We start from the raw sequence: 21,774 nt of genomic DNA, 5'->3' as shown, positions 1-21,774 counted from the left end.
ATCTTTGCCCTAATCAATATCCATATAAGATTTAATAGAACCTGCCCACAAATCTAGCCCGAAAGGTGAGAGGACATAATTCCTTCTATCTCTCTAGAACTTTATTGGTTTTTAACATTAAAACAGTAATCCCAAAAAACCTAGTTAACAATCTTACAACTTTCATAAGTGCTGGCCAAATTGTTTTAGCTGTGACCTTCTATTATATACGGGTAAAGGTAGAAATACCTAGTTTTTTAAATGGCAATTATAAAACATAGGGCAGGATTAGCAAGGCTGAGAGAGTAACAACCAGTTTTACACAATTGTTTTCATTTTTTAGTTTCAACAAAATTCAGATTAAAAATTCATTTGTCTAACACTATTTTTAGCTCACAACATTCACTCAAGATTTACAATATAGGATAATTTTACTACAATTTAGAAGTACAATAGTAAAACGAACAGAAAAATTTCAGATGACGTTAATTGCATTCCCAAATCATTACATATATTGGGCTTACCAAGCATAGAGGCTTTTCTTCTCTCCACACAGCTGCAGAGTTTGGCTGTGCGCTGGGGGTGGTCGAGCCAGGGATTTGGGAAAGGGGAGGGGGACTAAGGACCACGGAGTGCTGGGAGTCCAGCACCTGAATTAAAGGTCTGAGGAGTCATTGGGGTCCTGAGGAACCTTTGCTTCCTAATAGGGGTTGCTGGGCTTTGGGAAACTTGGAGCAAAAATTCCAGGTTCCAGTGGTGTGGGAGCAAGGATTTGGGGATTGAGAGGAGAGGTTCCTCTGCTTGCCTAGATGTGTAGGCTTCAGGGTGCCCAAGGGCTATTGTCAGTGGGGTATGAGAGGGCAACAAAGTAGCAAAGTATTTTAATTTTTGCAGTTTAAATGCCATTATAATTTAATTTACATTGAGACTTTAGGTGAAAAAATATCAAAATAAAGGGCCTAAATAAGAAAAAGCAGCTAGTAAACAGGGCAATTATTTTGAAGAGGAGCCAACTCTCTATTGTATATCCACAGCTGAATCACTTTTTAAACTTTCCAAGTAGCAAACATAGGAAAATCACAGCAAGCTAGAAATATATCTATTGAGATAGTTCCTATCCTCAGGAATATAGAAAGTAACAGTCTTTTGAGTAAAATATGTTCAGATTGGCTTTCATTCTCTGCTTTTATTTCTCTGCTTTGGAAGCTTTAAGCCACTTGTTTCAAACTCAAAATAAGAATGAGGGTCACATAAGCATCTCTGTAATTGTATATAAAAAAGTGCTTATTAATTCTATTGGTTTATTTAATACCTTTATGTTGTTAAATATTTTCCAGTTCTGTTTATTGGATCATTACTAAAGTTCTTAATTCTAAAAACTGGGAAAGCACATTCTAGATTTTTTAAAGTCCTTTTTCTAGTTTTTTATTTATACTAGTCGCATGGTGATTCTTATTAACCACACATGAATTAAAACATCTTTGTATATACTTCCGACATTGAGCTGGAATTCTTAACCCCCCAAGGAGTCTACAGAGAGACTGGAGGGGAATATAGAAAAAACATATATCTTTTGTCATTTCAACTGAATTTTCTTCACATTCATAAGTGTATTATTATTTTGAAAAAGGTTTCATATGCTTCACCAGATTATCTATGGTTAACAGAATCTGCTAAAGAATTTTTAGCTGCTCTAACATTTATTGTAGCCCTGAAAAGATCTTAGTAGTTCTAATTTTAACTTGAGTAAATTTTGCTTCTGTGTTCACTCCTTAAAAACTTTTTTGAAAGTGAGAACCTTGAATCCTTCAGCCAAGGTGAGTGGGACTCTGGAAAAGACGCCGTGTCCCTTCTCCTCCACGCTGGGAAACTCAAAGTGTCTCTTTTTCAGATCTATGCATTTTCCAAATTTGTCTTAATGCTAAATAGTATAATAAATTCTGACCTTATCTTAAGCATCAAATTTAGTAGTAACACATTTCACTTAACTCTAAGGGGAAAAGATCCCCATTTTCTTTCTTATCTCTCTTCACATTCCAAATTTGGCCAGAATTGGAATGAAGGGAGAAAGAAAGAGCATTTTCTTTATTTCAACAGCTTTAACAGCAACAAGTCAGATAACATACTCTCTTCACATAGAGACACATAACACAAAACAGATACAGACAGAAAATGACAGGACACACACGAAGGATTTCTAGAAATCCAGCATTTTTCTTTTCACTTTCTACTTTGATAATTTCCAATTAGCTGGTCTACCCCCAGTGGATTATTGTCATTCATCCCTGGGCTGAGGCTCACAAGTTCTCTCCGAAACCCCAGTATCATGCTTAATTGTTCTTTGTACCATAGGAACTTTTCCTTCTGGAGTAAGACACATTTTTAAAATGTTCCATATGGAAAAGGCAGACATTGGGAAGTGTTCTGGTCCATCCTCCCTTAATCTCTTACTCATTTGTTTTTCAATAATCTCCCATCTTTCTAAATCAATCGTACCTTCTTAGTTTTGCTCTTCTGTTATGCAAAAACCTCTTTCTGTTACAATGTTTCTTAATACTTGCAGATACAGAGCCCTATCCTTAAATTGTATCTGTGCCATAGTTAAATTTTCTAAATCTACTTTTCTAACTCTCTGAATCTCTAAAATTTCTACAATCCCCCACTAAGCCTAGTGGAGTAATCCTCTTACCTCTTATTTGAATACGTTCTGGAGCCTGTATTGGTGAGACATTACTTCATCTCTCAAGTCCTCGACTTGTCCCTATTTCTGGAGCCAACTGTGCCCTCAGTGGCGTGAATATGTGATGAAGTAATTGACGCAAAAAGACAAAGACATGGGGCTAGGCGAGTCGTATAGTCAAGCTATAGACTGATTTTCATGAAGTTACTGACAGTATTTTATACAGGTTAATAGTTGAGTCATCCAGACTTCAAAGAAGAGTACAATAAAGCATTGGTTAAGCTTTTTATCTCCTTGTTCCTAGGAGTGAGACATTATTTTTACTCAAGGCATACCAAATTGAAACATTTATGTTCTCTCGCATATAGATAACCAGACTGAAACATTTCTGTCATCTCCCATGTAGATAATCAGCTACAAAGGTGGGTTTTCTTTGCCAAGTCTTCTTATCCTAAAACTGCCCTTGCCATGAATAGACCCATTCTCAATCGACCCTGCCTTGCAGAGGTCTAACAGGATATAGCTGGCTCCCCACACTTAGATAATTCACTTCTACTCTCTCAGTCTACTTCATCACTCATAAAATTAGGCATTGGACTAGTTTTTCTCTCATATCCTTTCCATGGTTCTAAAATATGTGAATGAAATGTAATATGTATCTCCTTGATAAAATTGTTATCTTGAAGACCTTATTAAACTTTAGCCTAAAGGCCCATGGAATAGGCCCACACAACCATGTCTTATTTATTAGCTGCTTTACCAGCTGGCTTTATCCAAGTTCCTCGGTAGCATTAGTTTGGATAGCTAAGTCTAACACCTCATAGTAGCCTATTTAGAAGTATTTATAAATTAACTAGATAGATTAGAGGTTTTGATGGAATCCTAATAAAGCTGCCCCCAGCCCCAACATTCTAACTTCCTTATGGGCCCCACTGAACAGCAGGCATGTTCTGATTTAACCACACAATCTGGCTTTAACCACACCCCAGGACCCTAGACTCAATCATAGACCTCAGTGAACAGCAAGCCCACTATCCCCTCCCCCCAACTCAATATCCTAACTTCTCCATATATGCCTCACTGCTCACTAAGACAATAGGTTTGTCCATGAACTCATATTTCTCACAGAGCAGCAGGTGTGTCCATGTGATGGGATCCTAGCCACTGCCCCTAGACCCATTCCCCATGTTTCCCACAGAAACAGTAGGTGTGTCCATGTACTCGACCACAACTACATCCATCTAGTCTCAGACAGGACTACAATAGCCAGGCGATCAGAAAGCAACACCACCAGGATGCCCAAGCAGGTTGTGGACCCCAGAACAATACAAGGGACTTTCCCTAAGTAGGCACCTGTGCAGTAATAGCAAAATTTGGCCTTTAAGTGAACTTATGACATAGGCTTATTATATCATTACCATACATACAAGCCCCCTCAAATGGGTTTTCTGTATGCATTGTGGGTAATTGCATGCACAGTTGCACTGAGGCTGAGTCCCCACCCCATTACCTAATCTTTTAACAAACCCCTCCTGCCTTCCTAATATTCATATTTTCTGTTGTGTAATCAGCATCATTACACTATAAAAGTGCATTATTATCTTACTAAGTTGCTGGTTTCTCTTGGAACTTAGCCCACTTCATGAAAGGCATCAATCTGAATAAATGCCTGTACTTGGATTAGAGGTAGTCTGACTCTGATCCTTTGAGACAGTTCTACCACAATGCATTATGAAACCGCAACAGTTGTGTTCAGCATAAACAATATGAGTGCATAAAAGTTACCTTGAATAGCTATTTCTTCCTCCAAAAACATGCATTTTCATTTATTGTGACATATTTATGTATACTCCTTTGGTTCCACATTGTGGCACACTGATAAACTTATTCAGGATGAGGTTAGTACTGATATTTTCCCCCCTTCTTTATGCCCCTTTATGCTCACATCTATTTATTCCCAGCTGTAGCACCTGGAAGACTTTGAGAGAAATAACTGGAGAAAGATAGTATCTTACAATAGTTAATAAACATTAAGGACCTATTATGTGTCAGGCCCTGTGCTAAGTGCTAGGCATACTGAGGAAGCAAAAGAGCTGGGACTTGTAGGAAACCAGGAGGCAGAGGTGAGGAGGGAGAGCATGGAGTCAGTGAAAGTACCCAGGGCAGGGAGATGGAGACTTGTTCAAAGAACAGGAAGGAGTCTAGGAGGGGAGCTAAGTGTAAGGTGTAAGAAGCCTGTAAAAGGAGGAGAATTGTAAAAGCCTGATTATGAAGGACTTTGAATTACTAAAAGGGCATTTTCTGTTTTATCCTGGAGGTTACTGGGAACCACTGGAGTGGCCGAGATGAATTGGATGACCTGTAAGGTTCTTTTTAGCTCTTAAGATTCCATGATGCTAATTATGACATAAAAATAAAGAAAATAGTTTATCATAAAATGGAATTCTAATTAGAAATATCAAAGTATATAAATAAAGGTATTATATATTGGTAAAATGAAAAATCAAAAACAATTCTTAGTTCTTAACATATCAAACAATTAGGCAGTTAAACTATTCATAAAACAAAGTAACGCCAGTATAAAGAGAAGGAAATAACAAACAGTGTAGGGGATTTCTTTACTTCATTATTAGTACATAGTAATTCAAAAAGACTAACAATAAAAAAAAATATAGATGGGGCAGCCAGTGGATGGGTAGAGTGGAGAGAGCACTGGCCCTGGAGGCAGGAGGACCAGAGTTCAAAGCTTGCCTCAGATTTACTAGTTGTGCAAACCAGGCAAGTCACTAAACTTTTATTGCCACAAAAAAAAAGAAGGAAAGAAAGAAACAATTATAGAAATAAACTTTTTTTAAACATTGGGATGTTAGTATCTGTGTGGTAAGTCTAAATGGGAGAAATAGTGAATATGTAGGGATCGCTTACAAAAAATTGATCACGTACTAATTCGTAGAATACAAGCCCTTTAAATAGCAAAAGGCAAAAACTAATCCTACTGTATTTTAAACCACAATTTAATAAAATTTGAATTAAAAACATTAATAACAGTAAAATATATAAAATTATGAAATGAAATAAGTGGGGATTGGTTTAAAGAATAAATTAGAAAAAATTAATAGCTTATATAAAAATGATGATAATGATACTATATGTCATCAATATGAAGCAGCCAAATTACTTCATAGAGGAAAATTCATAGTGCTAAATGCCTTTAGAAATGCCTAAGAGAAAAAGAAACAATAAATGAAAACTACAAATGAAGATACTATGAAAGTAGCAAAGCTAGTTCAAAGGATAGTAAAAAGACAGAATGTGAGCATGCAATTATAAAGCTAAGAGCAGAAATATGTAGAATAGAAAACTAAAGAACAGTAGATATAATGTATACAACTGGTAATTTTTTTCAAAAAAGAACAGTAAAATGAACAAAAAACACAAATGGAAAAGAGAAATCATAGCAAACAAAAATTAATAATACATTAAGGAGTACTACATATCTTTATAAGGCTAGGGGACTGGTCTTGTGATTTCTTTGATATAACAAACTCTCCTAGATGAGAAAACCCCCATCTACCAATTCAGGTCAGTACCTTTTTCATTTATTGTGACATATTTATGTATACTCCTTTGGTTCTTAAGAGCACTGAGAAGTGACCTTCCCAATATACAGCCATAGAGTGTGAATGCTAATAAATTAAAGAACTTAAAGGAAATGGGTTATTATCTGTTTTATTTATTTGTCCATTCATTTGTTTATTTATTTACCAAAACTGATACAACAGCGTCATTAACTGTTCACTGTTTAGATAGAACAATCCCAGAGGAAGAAATAAATCATCAGTGAATTACCTTGACAAAAAAAAATCTGACCCATATAGTATACAGACTAAATTTTTTATACTTTCTAGGAAAAAAAAACCTGTATTACAGAAATTATTCATAAATATGGAGAAATGTAGAATGTTACCCAATACCTTTTATGAGGCACCTGGGATGTTGATTATAAAATCTGGCAAAGATAACTGTAAAAGAAATATGAACTACTTGAATATAGATATAAAAATATAAAATATTAGCTATTGGTAAAGCATTCAAGGTGATTCAACATCAGAAGAACTATTAACATATAAACTATAGCATAAAAAGATAAAAAATTTTTAAGACATAATCACATGAAAAGATACAGAAAAAGCCTTTGATAAACTCCAAAATGCATCAGTGATAAAAAACAATGAAAGGGATAGAGCAATAGGGGGCTCTTCTTCAGCATAAGGTAACACCCAGTGGAGGAAATAGAAGCATTCCAACGGAAACAAAGGTACTCAATCTCTGTACTTGTGTTTAACCTAATACTGGGAATATTAGCAGATGCAGCCTGACCAAAAGTAAAGGACGAAAGATGATTGACATTAGAAATGAAGAGGACAAGTCATTTCACATGACTTCTCCTTAAGCAATATAGGTTTTAGCCAAACTGGTCTGTACGATGTTTCCCAGGCATAACATTGCATTCCTCTCCTTAGTGCCTTTGTACAACCTGCCCCCATACCTAGAATGCTCATTTGCTTCACTTCCTTTCCTCAAATCCCTGATCCCCTTTAAGACACAGTTCATTTATTCTTCTACACAAGACTTTTCCTGATCTCACTTGGTAATGCTCCGCCTCTACCCTTCCCCCCGCCCACCAAAAACATTACTTGATATTTTACATATAGTTTGTATTTATAAGCTTCTGGAAGACACTGATTGTTTTGTTTTTATGTTCGTATTCCCATCTAGGACAATGCATAATACCTATCAGGCAAATCCTATCAGGATTTTAATAATCTCTTTTTGAAGTGAATCATTTGTAAATGACATATTAATTTAGTTGAGAACAACCAACTATGAAGGAGAAAAAGGTACCTCAGATAATACATGACTTCAGTAAAGTTTCAGGAATGGAAGACTTGCTCTGATCCATGGGAGTCACAAAAAGTCAAACTTGACTGAATAACTGACATCAACGATAGAAAGTTTTAAGAGACAAGATGAAACACAATGTGCCTTGTTATATAGCTCCCACCTTAAATGGTGGTTTTGGAGTTAATGACTCCACACTCCAAACCTAGGGACACAGAGAACAGTGATGGGATGGAATACCCAAGCCAGGAGGATATTGCATTAAAAAATACTAGTATTTGATAAACTAATATGAAGTGAAAAGGATAGAAAATATTATTTAACTAATATATTGGAAAATTGCTTAAAATATGGAAGTAATGGATTTAGTACACTATTTCAGATCATGAATATTAACTCTAGCTCGATGGTAGGCTTAAACATTTTAAAAATCTATATAACGAAGATGGAATTAAAGTGTAATAAGGTATTAATTATAGAAGGAAGTGAGTTGGTTTCTGTTTTAAATTAATTGATGGACTTATTAAAGATAAGATCAGTGTGCTTAATTATATTGAAATATTTAATGTACAAAACAAATTGAAATGTTAGATAGGGAAAATTATTTATGTCCAGGGAGACCTGTCATCACCCTGAAGAACTAAATGTGAACGTGGCATGGTGTTGTATGCTAGTTTGGCTGAGATTAGTGGATTATTTTGAGTTAGAAAGTTCTGAGCTGAAGTATTTCTAAAGTCAATTAGGTATCTACGTTGAGTCAGACACCAATGTGATGAGCTTCAGATAGAAGATGGCCACCAGGCTGCCTAAGGAGGGTGGACCAACCTATCTGGAAAAACAAAGCAGGTTAAAGCTTCTGTGTCAATCAGTATTGGGATCAGGCGTTTGAGTGGCCAGATGCCCTTCCAGCCTGGACAAGATAAGAGACCCTGCCTCAGGGTGGGGGAAAAAAAGAAAGGAATAACTAAGAATGATCATCACACAGAGGGCAATGAAAAGGTGAATGGTGGGTGTGAACAGGCTACATATAACCAATGAAGAACAGCAAAAAACAGCAGAACTAAAGGGTGTCATCAAAAAAATATGTGCTAGAAAGAGAATATGGGCTTTTGACAATTTGGGGCAAGAATATGGGATGACAAGTAGAAGTTTGAAGTGCTTCACTGATATACACATGATGTTGGGAGAAAGTGAATGCCTCCAGAATACTGGGTAGATCTGCATTGGTGAACTTTTAGAAGAATACAGAGAAGAATCTAACAGGATTAGCAGAGGTGGATGTTTTCTGGTCTGTATTATTGAAAAGATACCCTGAATCAATAAGATAACAGATTCATTTGAGCTTGATGGATAAAAATTTGACATCTAAAATAGCTAAGGGAATGTTAAAATTTTGCAAATGGAACTCCAAGTAACTGGCCAAAGGATATTAACAGTTTATGAAAGAAGAAGAAAACACACATAGTTAATTACTACTTGAAAAATGCTATCATCACTAATAATCCAAGAAACTGAATTAAGAAAATTCTGAGGCATCTCTCCACACCCACTAACTTGGCAAAAATAATAAAAAAATGAAACCCATTGCCATTGAGGTTGTGGAGGCAGAAACATTGCTGATGTAATCACACTCTAGTAGAAACTTTTGGGGAAGCAATTTGGCAGCCTGTGGTAGAAATTACAAAAATAATCATACAGTTTGACTTATGTTGTTGGGAATATAAAGAGTTTATTAAAAGAAAAAAATCCAACTGTTCATTGATGTCTATGGCATCGTATTTGTAATTAAAAAAAACTCAGAGCAATTTAAATGTCCAGTAAGATGGGGAAGGGTTAAACAAAGTTTGATACTTTAAAGTAATGGAGTGATGATATAAGTCCTGAGGATACATATATAAGCAGTCGAAGTATCTCTTCTCAAGGTGTTCGTGTTCTAATTGGGAAAGAATGCATACAGGCAGTGGTGACCTCATGGTGACTAGGCTACTCCTAGTATGGAAACTTCCTATGCAACTGGCCCATAATATAATCCTAGACAGTTATTTGGTTCACTGAGTGTTTAAATGACTTGCAAATAGACACATAACTGGTAGAAGTCAGAGATAGGACTCAGAATTCATATTCTGATTTCAAGATTGTCCCTCTATCCAGTATACCAAACTCCTCTGTAGCACGACCTATATTATTTATAATAAGAATCAGAGATGATCATTATTATCTTATAATTTCAATAATGAAAAATTAATCTGTAGGAGGAAAAAGGCAAATATCTGGATTTGACTAATAATTTTTTTGTTTATCTTCTGCTAGTAACCATAGAGGAAACCTGTGCACTGGTTGTGAGCCTAGTAAGTATTTGGTGACAGTCAAACTAGAAATAGCATCCCACATGAATGGACTGTATTGTGTTTAAGTAGTGGAAGACCATGGACAACTAAGAAGCTAAAGGTACTTCTCAGGTTGCACATTCCCAGGTTTAGCTTAGAGAAGGCTTAGGGGAGAATATGAGAGCTGCCTTCAAGTATTTTAAAGACTATTTTATGAAAGGAATGAGTGGACTTGTTTTTGAACCCGGGGACAAAACTACAAAAGTAGTAGATAGAAGTAGCAAGCTGTAAATTTCAGGTTGATGTAATTTTTAAAAAAATCCCCTCTACCACTCTAACCTTCAAATCTTTCTATAAGTGCAGATTTCTTTCCTGCTGGCTGACTACGAACATTCCTAGATCTTCCCTATCCTTAAAAATCTTACTTGATTCTACCTTCCTCTCAAGCTATCATCTTATCTTTCCTCTCTCTCAAAGCCAAACTCCTAGAAAGCACCATCTACTCACGTTGCCCCCCTTCTTTTTTTCTTAGCCCGTTATCATCAGCCATCCAAATTCATCACTCGACTGAAATTGCTCACTCTGAATCTGATAGCCTTTTCTCAAAACTCATCCTTATTGACAGCTTTAGTATTTGACACTATGGACCACCTCCTCCTCCTCGATGGACTTTCTGTCTTTTTGTGACTCTGCCCTTTCATGGATCTTTTCCTGCTTGTCTGTTTGTTCTTAGTCTCAGCTAGGTCATCATCCATATCACTTCCTTAACTGTGGGGATGATATTCTGCCCTGGTTCCCTCTTCTCACTGATTCCTTTGGCTTTAATAACCTCTTTGCAGGTGACTCCCAGATCCAACTCTAGTCTCTTACCTGAGCTGCAGTCCCACATCACCAACTCTCTACTTGACATTTCCAAGTAGATGTCTCACAGACAGCTTAAATATGACATGTGCAAAATGAAACTTGACCCTTTCCACACAACCTACCCCTTTATTAGAACTAGGAAAAAAAACTTTCCTATTTCTTTCAAGGGTCCCACCATCCGGTCATCCAGGTTTGTATCAGAATTATTCTTAAGTTTGAATACAGACTGAGGCACACTACATGCTCGTCTTTTCTGCTTCTCTTTTGTTTTTGGGTTTTTTTCTTTTTTTGGTTCTGTTTCTTCTTTCTCATGATTCATTCCATTGGTCAAAATTCTTCTCCACGACCTGACTAGAGCATAAATTAATTCAATGCGAAGTTATACATGACAGTTATATGGGACTTCATGCCGTCTTGGGGAGGGAGGGGGGAGGGAGGGGAGAAAAACTGGAACTCAAAACTATGTAGAACCGTGTGTGGTAAACTAAAAATAAATAAAGAAATTTATTTAAAAAAAAAAAAAAAAGAATTATTCTTGACTTTTTGTTCTCCACCATGCTACATATCCACTTGGTTTCAAGATTTTGTCAGTTTTACTTCACGACATCACTTTGATCTCCTTACTTCTCACTATGGCCATCATAGTAAAGTACCTAGTTACAGAGGAATTGTTAGTACTGTATTAGGAAGTAATACCAATTCCTCTACTTCATTGACAAAACATAGAGTGGAGTTCTCGCCCTTCCTTATTATCTTGAATCCTTCCATTTTCTATTCCTGAGTACACAGAACTACCAGAGTGATTTCCCAAAAGCAAAAGTCTTACCTAAGACTTATAGACTCACACATTTATACAACTCTTCTCATCACCCTCCATTGACAATTCCATCGACCCGATCCGGCAACTCAGTTACCAAACTGTACCAACATCATCGATCATCTTGGGGATACCAAGTACTCTTCTCCATCCAGAAATATGTGACTTTTACCAGAACGTGGCTACATTGGCTGTGGATTAAGTCGAAAAGGAAGGGTGAGAACTCTACCTTGTGCTTTGTTGATGAAGTGGAGGAACAGGTTTTCTCACTTTCTAACATAGTACAAATAATTTCTCCTGCAAAGATACAGAGGCTGGGAGAATTGTATTGTTAATAGTCCCTGAATGATTGAAGCAGAAAATTAAATTGTTTTAATATCCAGGGGAAGGTGAAACAGGAAGCAGTCTTCATAATAGTAGCAATTAAATTGTTTAAGAAAGATTTTATATTAGTTTATTTAGTAGACAAATTATTATTTATAACTGCTAAAACCAATCTTTACTTTTATTTCTTTTCCCCATTAGGTTGTGCTATATGGCTAATAGGAATGTTAATAAATGTCTATTCCGATAATATCCTAAGAAACTTGAGAAAACCAGGAGAGACTGGGTACAAAATACCAAGAGGTAAGTAAAAAATCCTGCTAGAATGAATTGTTAAGGAATTTATTTTGGCATTGTACCAAAATCATGTGAGATCCTGCTGAGCCTCCAAATTGACTATAATATTAGCTACCTAATGAGCTTGAAGGGTCATGATCAACCACACCATTGAACCATTTAGGTAATGTTCTATGTTTCATGGAGAGTAGTTAAGATTTTTTAAAGTCTTTTAGATTTCAAGTTCTTTTAATCTGGTTATTATAATGAAATGTGCATGTCTGTGTGTGTGTGTGTGTGTGTGTGTGTGTATGTCTGTGTGTTCTTTGCTCTCAGCAAAAGAGGAATAATAATATCTAATATCTAAAGTACTGTAATGGCAAGCAAAGTGGGACTTCTTGTTTTGCTCTTTTTTCTTTTGGAGTTCTAATTCTTCTCAGCACTAAGGTAATCAAATGCCTTTGATTGAGACTTGCCTTTGTTTGAATCAAGAGTCTTTGATTAATCAAGAGTCTTTGATGACCTGCTTAAGTCACAAGAAAGCCTAAATCACATCAGTTCGAGTCACATGGTTGTGATGCCCTCTGTGGGCTAAGCCTGAAGAAGTGTATATATACTCTGAGGTTAGCATTTTGCATGGGGGCTTACTCAATGGGAGAGTGTTCCCATGATTTTGCCAGACAAGACTCTGGGTGGCTGTTAAGAAGCCCCCTCGCTGGGGGCGGATCCAAGATGGCTCCCTGCCAAGTCCCTCCAAAAACCTATAAAAAATGGCTCTGAACCAATTCTAGAACTGCAGAACCCACAAAATAGCAGAGGGAAGCAGGGCTCCAGCCCAGGACAGCCTGGATGGTTTCTGGGTGAGGTCTTTCCTGCATGGAGCTGGGAGCGGAGGGGAGCAGAGCCCAGCGTGGGCCACGCGGACCAACCAGACCAGGAGTTGGGCGGAGCATGCCCTAGCACCCTGAATCAGTGAGCTGCAGCAGTTACCAGACTTCTCAACCCACAAACACCAAAGACAACAAAGAAGGTTAGTAGGAAAAGCTGCTGGGGACAGGGTGATAGAGTTCGCAGTTCAGCCACCACACCCAGGGGCAGTGGAGGTGGGGCAGCTACAGAACTACAATTGTAGTTGCTTCCGGCCCCAGGCCCACCTGGTGGGAGGAATTAAGTGGCAGATCAGGGCAGGAGTGCAGAGCCTGCTGAAGATCTAAGTCCAGTCCTGGTTGGGGGTTCTTGGGGAAGGAGGAGTACTGGTGTGGCAGAGCTGGCTGTATAGAAATAGCTCTGAAATCAACAGCGCATCCCCCCAAGCTTGGAACATAGTACTCTTTACTCTACAAGCAGTCATACCTCGCTGAAAAACTCAAGGGTCAAGTAAGTCGGCTGGGAATGTGGCCAGGCAGCAAAAACACACCCAGAGTCAGTCTCAGACTTTGGAATCTTTCTTTGGTGACAAAGAAGACCAAAACATACAGCCAGAAGAAGTCAACAAAGTCAAAGAGCCTACAACAAAAGCCTCCAAGAAAAACATGAACTGGTCTCAGCCATGGAAGAGCTCAAAAAGGATTTAGAAAAGCAAGTTAGACAAATAGTGGAAAAATTGAGAAGAGAAATGAGGAGGATGCGAGAAAACCATGAAAAACAAGTCAATGACCTGCTAAAGGAGACTCAAAAAATATTGGAAAATATACTGAAGAAAACAACACCTTAAAAAATAGACTAACTCAAATGGCAAAAGAGCTCCAAAAAGCCAATGAGGAGAAGAATGCCTTGAAAGGCAGAATTAGCCAAATGGAAAAGGAGGTCCAAAAGACCACTGAAGAAAATACTACCTTAAAAATTAGATTGGAACAAGTGGAAGCTAGTGACTTTATGAGAAATCAAGATATTATAAAACAGAACCAAAGGAATGAAAAAGTGGAAAACAATGTGAAATATCTCATTAGAAAAACCACTGACCTGGAAAATAGATCCAGGAGAGATAATTTAAAAATTATTGGACTACCTGAAAGCCATGATCAAAAAAACAGCCTAGACATCATCTTTCAAGAAATTATCAAGGAGAACTGCCCTGATATTCTAGAGCCACAGGGCGAAATAGAAATTGAAAGAATCCACCGATCGCCTCCTCAAATAGATCCCAAAAAGAAATCTCCTGTGAATATTGTCGCCAAATTCCAGAACTCCCAGATCAAGGAAAAATACTGCAAGCAGCCAGAAAGAAACAATTTGAGTATGGTGGAAACACAATCAGAATAACTCAAGATCTAGCAGCTTCTACATTAAGAGATCGAAGGGGTTGGAATATGATATTCCAGAGGTCAGTGGAGCTAGGATTAAAACCAAGAATCACCTACCCAGCAAAACTGAGTATCATGCTCCAAGGCAAAATATGGATTTTCAATAAAATAGAGGATTTTCAAGCTTTCTCAGTGAAAAGACCAGAACTGAATAGAAAATTTGACTTTCAACCATAAGAATCAAGAGAAGCATGAAAAGGTAATCAAGAAAAAGAACAAGAAAAAGAAATCACAAGGGACTTACTAAAGTTGAACTGTTTTGTTTACATTCCTACATGGAAAGATGATGTGTATGATTCATGAGACCTCAGTATTAGGGTAGCTGAAGGGAATATGCATATATATGTGTGTGTGTGTGTGTGTACATATGTATGTATGTATGTGTGTGTGTATATGTATATATTAATATATATATAGAGAGAGAAGGGGGGGCACATGGTGAGTTGAAGATGAAGGGATGATATCTAAAAGAAATAAAATCAAATTAAGGGATGAGAGAGGAATATATTGAGAGAGGGAGAAAGGGAGAGATAGAATTGGGTAAATTATCTCGCATAAAAGTGGCAAGAAAAAGCAGTTCTGCAGGAAGAGAAGAGAAGGCAGGTGAGGGGGAATCACCAGATTTGACCTGAGGAGAGAATACCATACACACTCAATTGGGTATCTTACCCTACAGGAAAGAAGGAGGAAGAAGATAAAAAAAGGAGGGATGATAGAATGGAGGGCAGATGGGGGAGGAGGTAATCAAAAACAAACACTTTTGAAAAGGGATGGGGTCAAGGGAGAAAATTGGATAAAGGGGGATAGGTTAGGAAGGAGCAAAATATAGTTAGTCTTTCACAACATGAGTATTGTGGAAGGGTTATACATAATGATACGCATGTGGCCTATGTTATATTGCTTGCCTTCTTAGGGAGGGTGGGTGGGAAGGGAAGAGGGGAGAGAATTTGGAACTCAAAGTTTTAAAAACATGTTCAAAAACAACAACAACAAAAAAAAGGTTTTGCATGCAACTAGGAAATAAGATACCCAGGCAGTGGGGCATAGAAATTTATCTTGCCCTACAAGAAAGGAAGGGAAAAGGAGATGGGAGGAGAGCGGGGTGACAGAAGGGAGGGCTGACTGGGGAACAGGGCAACCAGAATATATGCCATCTTGGAGTAGGTGGGAGGGTAGAAATGGGGAGAAAATTTGTAATTCAAACTCCTGTGAAAATCAATGCTGAAAACTAAATATATTAAATAAATTAATAAAAAAAGAAGCCCCCTCGCTTTGAAAACCCAGATGTTGGTGCTTCTCTCTCTGGTAACTACATATGCATTGCTATGAACAGACAGAAGCCCTGTCTGCTGATTTGTGTTATTTACTCTCTTTATATAATTTCTATTTGTAGTTTCTGTTTATGTTTTTTCTGAAGTTCAGGATGCTGACTTTTTCCCCTGAACTACGTAAATGATATATGTATGTTTAATTAAAGTGTGATTGTAAAGCCCTTAAAGTTGTTTTCCTTAGGAAAGAACTTGTGCTAACAGCCCTCTTGTGTGCTGGTGTTGTTGGTCTTATACCTCCACAGCAGCTACTAGCAGCATTGTTGTTACAACTACCTACTTGGAATCAAAGAACTTAGAAATCAAGGAGTTGTGAGTTGTGTGAGTTGTGCTTTGTAAAGCTTCATTTACATGTGAGATATTATCATCATTATTCATTATGTATTTGTGTTAGACCAGTTCAATTCTTGCCTCCCACTTTGTAGTCTAGGTCAGAGATGTCCAACTTTAGGTTTTTATTGAAACAATACACTGTATATTTTGATTTGCCATTTTAGTGAGAGTTCTGCGGTAGCTCAGCTTCCTTTGCTAAAGCATTTATGTAAATTTCTGTGCTCGTTGGCAGGCTGAATAAATTGCACTGTATCCAATTGAGTGTGTATGTTATTTCCTCCTTAAGCCAATTCTAATGAGAGCAAGATTCACTCATTCCCTTTCACCTACCCCCCCTTCCCTTCCATTACAACAGCTTTTTCTTGCCACTTTTATGTGAGATGATTTACCCTATTCTATCTCTCCCATTCTCCTTCCAATATATTCTCTCTCCCCCTTAATTTTATTTTTTTTTAGATATCATCCCTTCATATTCAACTCATCCTGTGTCCTCAGTCTCTATATATGTATATTCCCTTCAACTACCCTAATACTGAGAAAGGTCTCCCGAGTTACAAATATCATCTTTCAATGTAGGAATATAAACAAAATAGTTCAACTTTAGTAAGTCCCTTATGATTTCTTTTTCCTGTGTACCTTTTTTTTTTGGAGGGGGAAAAGCAGGGCAATTGGGGTTAAGTGACTTGCCCAAGGTCACACAGCTAGTAAGTGTCAAGTGTCTGAGGCTGGATTTGAACTCAAGTCCTCCTGATTCCAGGGCAGGTGATCTACTCATTCTGCCACCTAGCTGCCCCCTTTCCTGTTTACCTTTTCATGCTTCTCTGAGTCCTTTTATGCTGCCTGTTCATTTTCCTAGCCACTCACTTGACTTTTGAGCTCTTTGTCAAGGTATGACTGCTTTCAGAGTGGAGAGTGCTTTGTCCCACGTTTCAGGGGTTTTGCACTGCTGTTTTCAGAGCTGCTTCTATTCTGAGGTCATATGATGCTCCTCTCCTGGCCTGTGCTCTGTCTGCTCTGTGAGTGCAAGCACTCCTTTCTGCTGTGTAACTACCTGGAGGACTCCCTCTCCACAGTCACCTCAAGCTCTGCCACACCAGCACTCCTCCTCCCCCAAGGACCACCAACCAGGACTGCGACCCAGATTCAAGCAGAGCAAAGCAAGAGAATGCTGCCTTGGTGCCAGCAAAGAGATCCCTGCACTCCCGCTCCGATCAGCACTTGATTTCCCCCATAGTCTGTGGGCCTGGAACTCTGGAAGCAGCTGCCTCTGTGGCCACATCCACCGCTTCAAGGCTGATGATGGACAGCGCACTTTTCTCATCCAAGGCCAACAGTTTTCCCACTGACCTGCTAAGTTGTCTTTAGCATTTGTGGGTTGAGAAGTCTGGGAACTGCCACAGCTGCCAGTGATTCAGTGCCCTGAGGCCTGCTCCACCTGCCTGATCCATCCTGTCACCGCCCACATTGGACTGTGCTCCACTTCCAGTACAGTGTGATAGACCCTTACCAGCAACCATCCAGGCCATCTTGGGCAGGAGGCTTGTTTCATTCTGTCATTTTGTGGGTTCTGTAGCTCTAGAATTTGTTTAGAGTCATTTTTTACAGGTGTTTGGAGGGATTTGGGGGAGAGCTGAAGCAAGTCCCTGTTTTCAAGCTTTCGTCTTGGCTCTGCCCCCCAGATACTCAAAAACTTTTCCAAAGATACCTGTCTCAAACCAGAACTAACCCTATCATACTGGAATAGCTGGTCCTTTTAAGTATAGAGCTCATTTTTTCTCCCCTAAACCTATAGCTATACCCCAAAAACTTCCTATTTCTGTCAAGGGTACCAGCATCATTCCAGTCACCTGGGTTTGAAAATTGAGTCATCCTCAATTCCTCTTTCTCCCTTACTCCCTCAGATTTAATCAGTTGCACCACCACAACTTCTCTTACAGCCATGTCCTTCTTTCCACTCTCTTTGCTTCTACCCCAAGTCTCATTACCTCTAACCTGGACCATTCTATCAGTCTATTAATTAAACTTGCTGCTGGCTTCTCCCTTCTCCAATGCATCTCCACATTGCTTCCTCAAAAATCTCTGCTTTGGTGAAGTTATCAGAACCAGGAAATGGCATATGTGATGACCATTGTGATGTGAATGTACAGAATCAAAAAAGTAGACTGAACCCTGTAGTTGAAAGGGATTGAGAAAGTACATCTCTCTCTTTTACAGAGGGGACCAGGACTTTTGAAACATTGTATTTACAGCCAAACATGGTGGAGACATTGGGGTATTTTGCCAAAAGAAAATTCTCAAATTTTTGTTCAAATTCACATTTTGCTCACATTTTGGCTGTTTTCCTTTCTCAACCTACAGTCCAGCATTGTATTGTATAAAAGCACATGCTATTAGACTATAAATTGAGAAAAGAAAACACTCACATTTAAAATCCAAAACAATCTTTTTAAAGAAACTCGTAAGCACTTTTTTTTTTAAACTAAAAGGTCTTAATTCCTAATTGTTTCCTCCCTGCTCACAAAGAACTTACATTCTAGTGGGGGAGACAAGTATATATAAAAATATATACAGCATAAATGTTAGTGAATAAATACAAATTTATACAAAATAATTATAAGATAATAACGAGGAAAACTCATCTTTCTGAGTTCAAACTCGGCCTCAGACACTTACTTGCTCTTCCTTGCATGCCTCTTTTATGAGAGACAATTTTCCCCATTCTACTTGTCCTTTCCTCCTTGTTCCAGAACATTACTCTTTCTTGCCTCTTCATTTTTTTTAGATCATCCCAATATAATTGATTCACATCTGTGCCCTCTATCTATTTAGACTCCTTCTAACTGTTATAATAATGATAAAATTCTTAAGGAATTCCTTGTATCATCTTCTCACATGATAAGGTAAACAGTTTAACCTTATTAAATCTTTTGTGATTTATCTTTCATGTTCACCTTTTTATTTTTTTTCGAGTCTTATGTTTGAATGTCAGATTTACTGTTCAGCTCTGGTCTTTTCATTATGAATGCTTGAAAATATTCTAATTAAAAACCCATTTTTTTTCCTCTGAAAGATTAATACTTAATTTTTGTAGGTAGGCTATTCTGGGTTGTAATCTTAGCTCCCTTCCTTTCTGCAATATCATATTCCAACCCCTCCATTCCTTTAATGTGGAAGTTGGTAAATCTTGTGTGATCCTGACTGTGACCCCTCTACATTTAAATGGTTTCTTCCTGGCTGCATGCAATATTTTCTCCTTGACCTGGGAGCTCTGGAATTTGGCTATAATACTCCTGGGAGTTTTCATTTGGGATCTGTTTGAGGAGGTGATAGCTGGATTCTTTAAATTTCTATTTTACCCTTTGGTTCTAGGATATCAGAGTAGTTTTCCTCGATAATTTCTTTAAAGATGATGTCTAGGCCCTTTTTTGATATGATGCCTTTCAGGTAGTCCAATAATTCTTAATTTATCTCTCCTCAATCTATTTTTCAGGTCAGTTTTTCTGGTGAGATATTTCACATTTTCTTTTTTTCTTCTTTTGAATTTATTGTTTCTTGATGTCTCATAGATATTAGCCTTCACTTGCCCAATTCTAATTTTTAAAGAATTGTTTTCTCCAGTAAGCTCTTGTACCTCTTTTTTTCCATTTGGTCAGCTCTGCTTTTTTAAGGAGTTCTTTTCTTCAGTGAATTTTTGTGCCTCTTTTTACCATTTGACCAATTCTGTTCTGTTTTTTTTAATTTATTTAATATATTTCGTTTTCAGCATTGATTTTCACAAGAGTTTGAATTACAAATTTTTTCCCCATTTCTACCCTCCCCCCACTCCAAGATGGTATATATTCTGGCCCCGTCCCCCAGTCAGCCCTCCCATCTGTCACCCCACTCCCCTCCCATCCCCCTTTCCCTTCTTCTCTTGTAGGGCAAGATAAATTTCTATGCCCCATTGCCTGTGTATCTTATTTCCTAGTTTCATGCAAAAACTTTTTTTTGTTGTTGTTGTTTTTGAACATCTGTTTTTAAAACTTTGAGTTCCAAATTCTCTCCCCTCTTCCTTCCCCACCCACCCTCCCTAAGAAGGCAAGCAATACAACATAGGCCACATGCATATCATTATGTAAAACCCTTCCACAGTATTCATGTTGTGAAAGATTAACTATGTTTTGCTCCTTCCTAACCTCACCCCCTTTGTTGAATTTTCTCCCTTGACCTTCTCCCTTTTGAAAAGTGTTTGTTTTTGATTACCTCCTCCCCCTGTCTGCCCTCCCTTCTATCGTCCCCCCTTTTTTATCTTCTTCCTTCTTCTTTCCTGTGGGGTAAGATACCCAATTGAGTGTGTATGGTATTCCCTTCTCAGGTCAAATCCGATGAGAGCAAGATTTACTCATTTCCCCTCACCTGCCCCCTCTTCCCTTCCTACAGAACGACTTTTTCTTGCCACTTTTATGCGAGATAATTTACCCCATTCTATCTCTCCCTTTCTCCCTCTCACAATATATTCCTCTCTTATCCCTTAAATTGATTTTATTTTTTTTAGATATCATCCCTTCATATTCAACTCACCCTGTGCCCTTTGTGTATATATATCTATATATATACATATATATACCTACATATATACATACATAGACACACACATATGTACATATATGTATACACACACATATATATGCATATTCCTTTCAGTTACTATGATATTGAGGTCTCATGAATCATACACATCATCTTTCTATGTAGGAATGTAAACAAAACAGTTCAACTTTAGTAGGTCCCTTATGATTTCTCTTCCACTTCTGTTTTTTAAGGTATTATTTTCTTCAATATTATTTTGTGACTCTTTTAGCAAGCTTTTTGCTCTCTTTTCATAATTTTCTTGCAACATCACTTTCATTTCTTTTCCCAGTTTTCTGTCTATCACTCTCATTTCTTTCTTTCCCTCTTCCAGGAATTCTTGTTGGGCTTGTGTCTAATTTGCATTTTTCTTTGAGGCTTTGCTTTAAGCTATTTTCCCACACTGTTGCCTTCTTCTTAATTTGCGTCTTGATCTTCCCTATTACCATAGTGATTTTTATAGGTAGGTTCTTTTTCATTGTTTGCTCATTTTCCCAGCCTACCTCTTAACGTAGGATTTTATGTTAAAATTGAGTTCTACTCCCCTGCGGATGAGGAGGCACTGTCCCAAGTATCAGGCTTTTTTTCATGCTGCTGTTTTCAGGGCAATTCTGTGAGTCTGTAAGTTTTCAGTGCTTCCAAGGTAGTGTGATCTGGGGAGATGTGTGATCACTGCTCTCCTCAATCTATGCTGTGGTCTTAACACCAGAAGGACACCTGTTTCCATATAGCAGAGAGCACTAATTCTCTTCTCTACTCTGGTATGTCTCTGGGCTTAGAGCTCCCAAAGCTGCCACTGCTGTTTTCATAATCACCTCCCAAGGCCCACAGCTGCATTTGCTGCTGCACGTACTCCAGGCCAGTCCCTTCCCCCATGTCATAGACCTCTCTTTTCAATCTCCTAAATTGTCTTGGGCTGGAAAAATGTCTCACCTTTTGTTGGCTCTACTGCTCAAGAATTCTATTTCACACATGATTTTAAAGTTGTTTGGAGGGGAATTTTGAGAGAGTTTGATGGGTTCCTGCTTTAAAC

The 21,774-nt window shown here is 37.9% G+C and overlaps 1 protein-coding gene across 1 annotated transcript in view; it reads left to right on the top strand.

Moving 5' to 3' along the window:
• Positions 1-21,774, top strand: part of SRD5A1 (steroid 5 alpha-reductase 1) — a 48,177-nt gene that overhangs the window by 16,267 nt on the left and 10,136 nt on the right. Inside the window, exon 3 of the mRNA XM_036744468.1 lies at positions 12,095-12,196. Within this exon, the coding sequence (XP_036600363.1) occupies positions 12,095-12,196 (102 nt within the window). The remainder of the gene's footprint in view (positions 1-12,094; positions 12,197-21,774) is intronic.

This window comes from Trichosurus vulpecula, chromosome 1 (genome assembly GCF_011100635.1).
Source record: "Trichosurus vulpecula isolate mTriVul1 chromosome 1, mTriVul1.pri, whole genome shotgun sequence".
In the NCBI taxonomy this organism is placed as follows: Eukaryota; Metazoa; Chordata; class Mammalia; order Diprotodontia; family Phalangeridae; genus Trichosurus; species Trichosurus vulpecula.
Note: the sequence above shows the minus strand (reverse complement) of the source record. Positions and strands in the feature narration are given on the sequence as shown.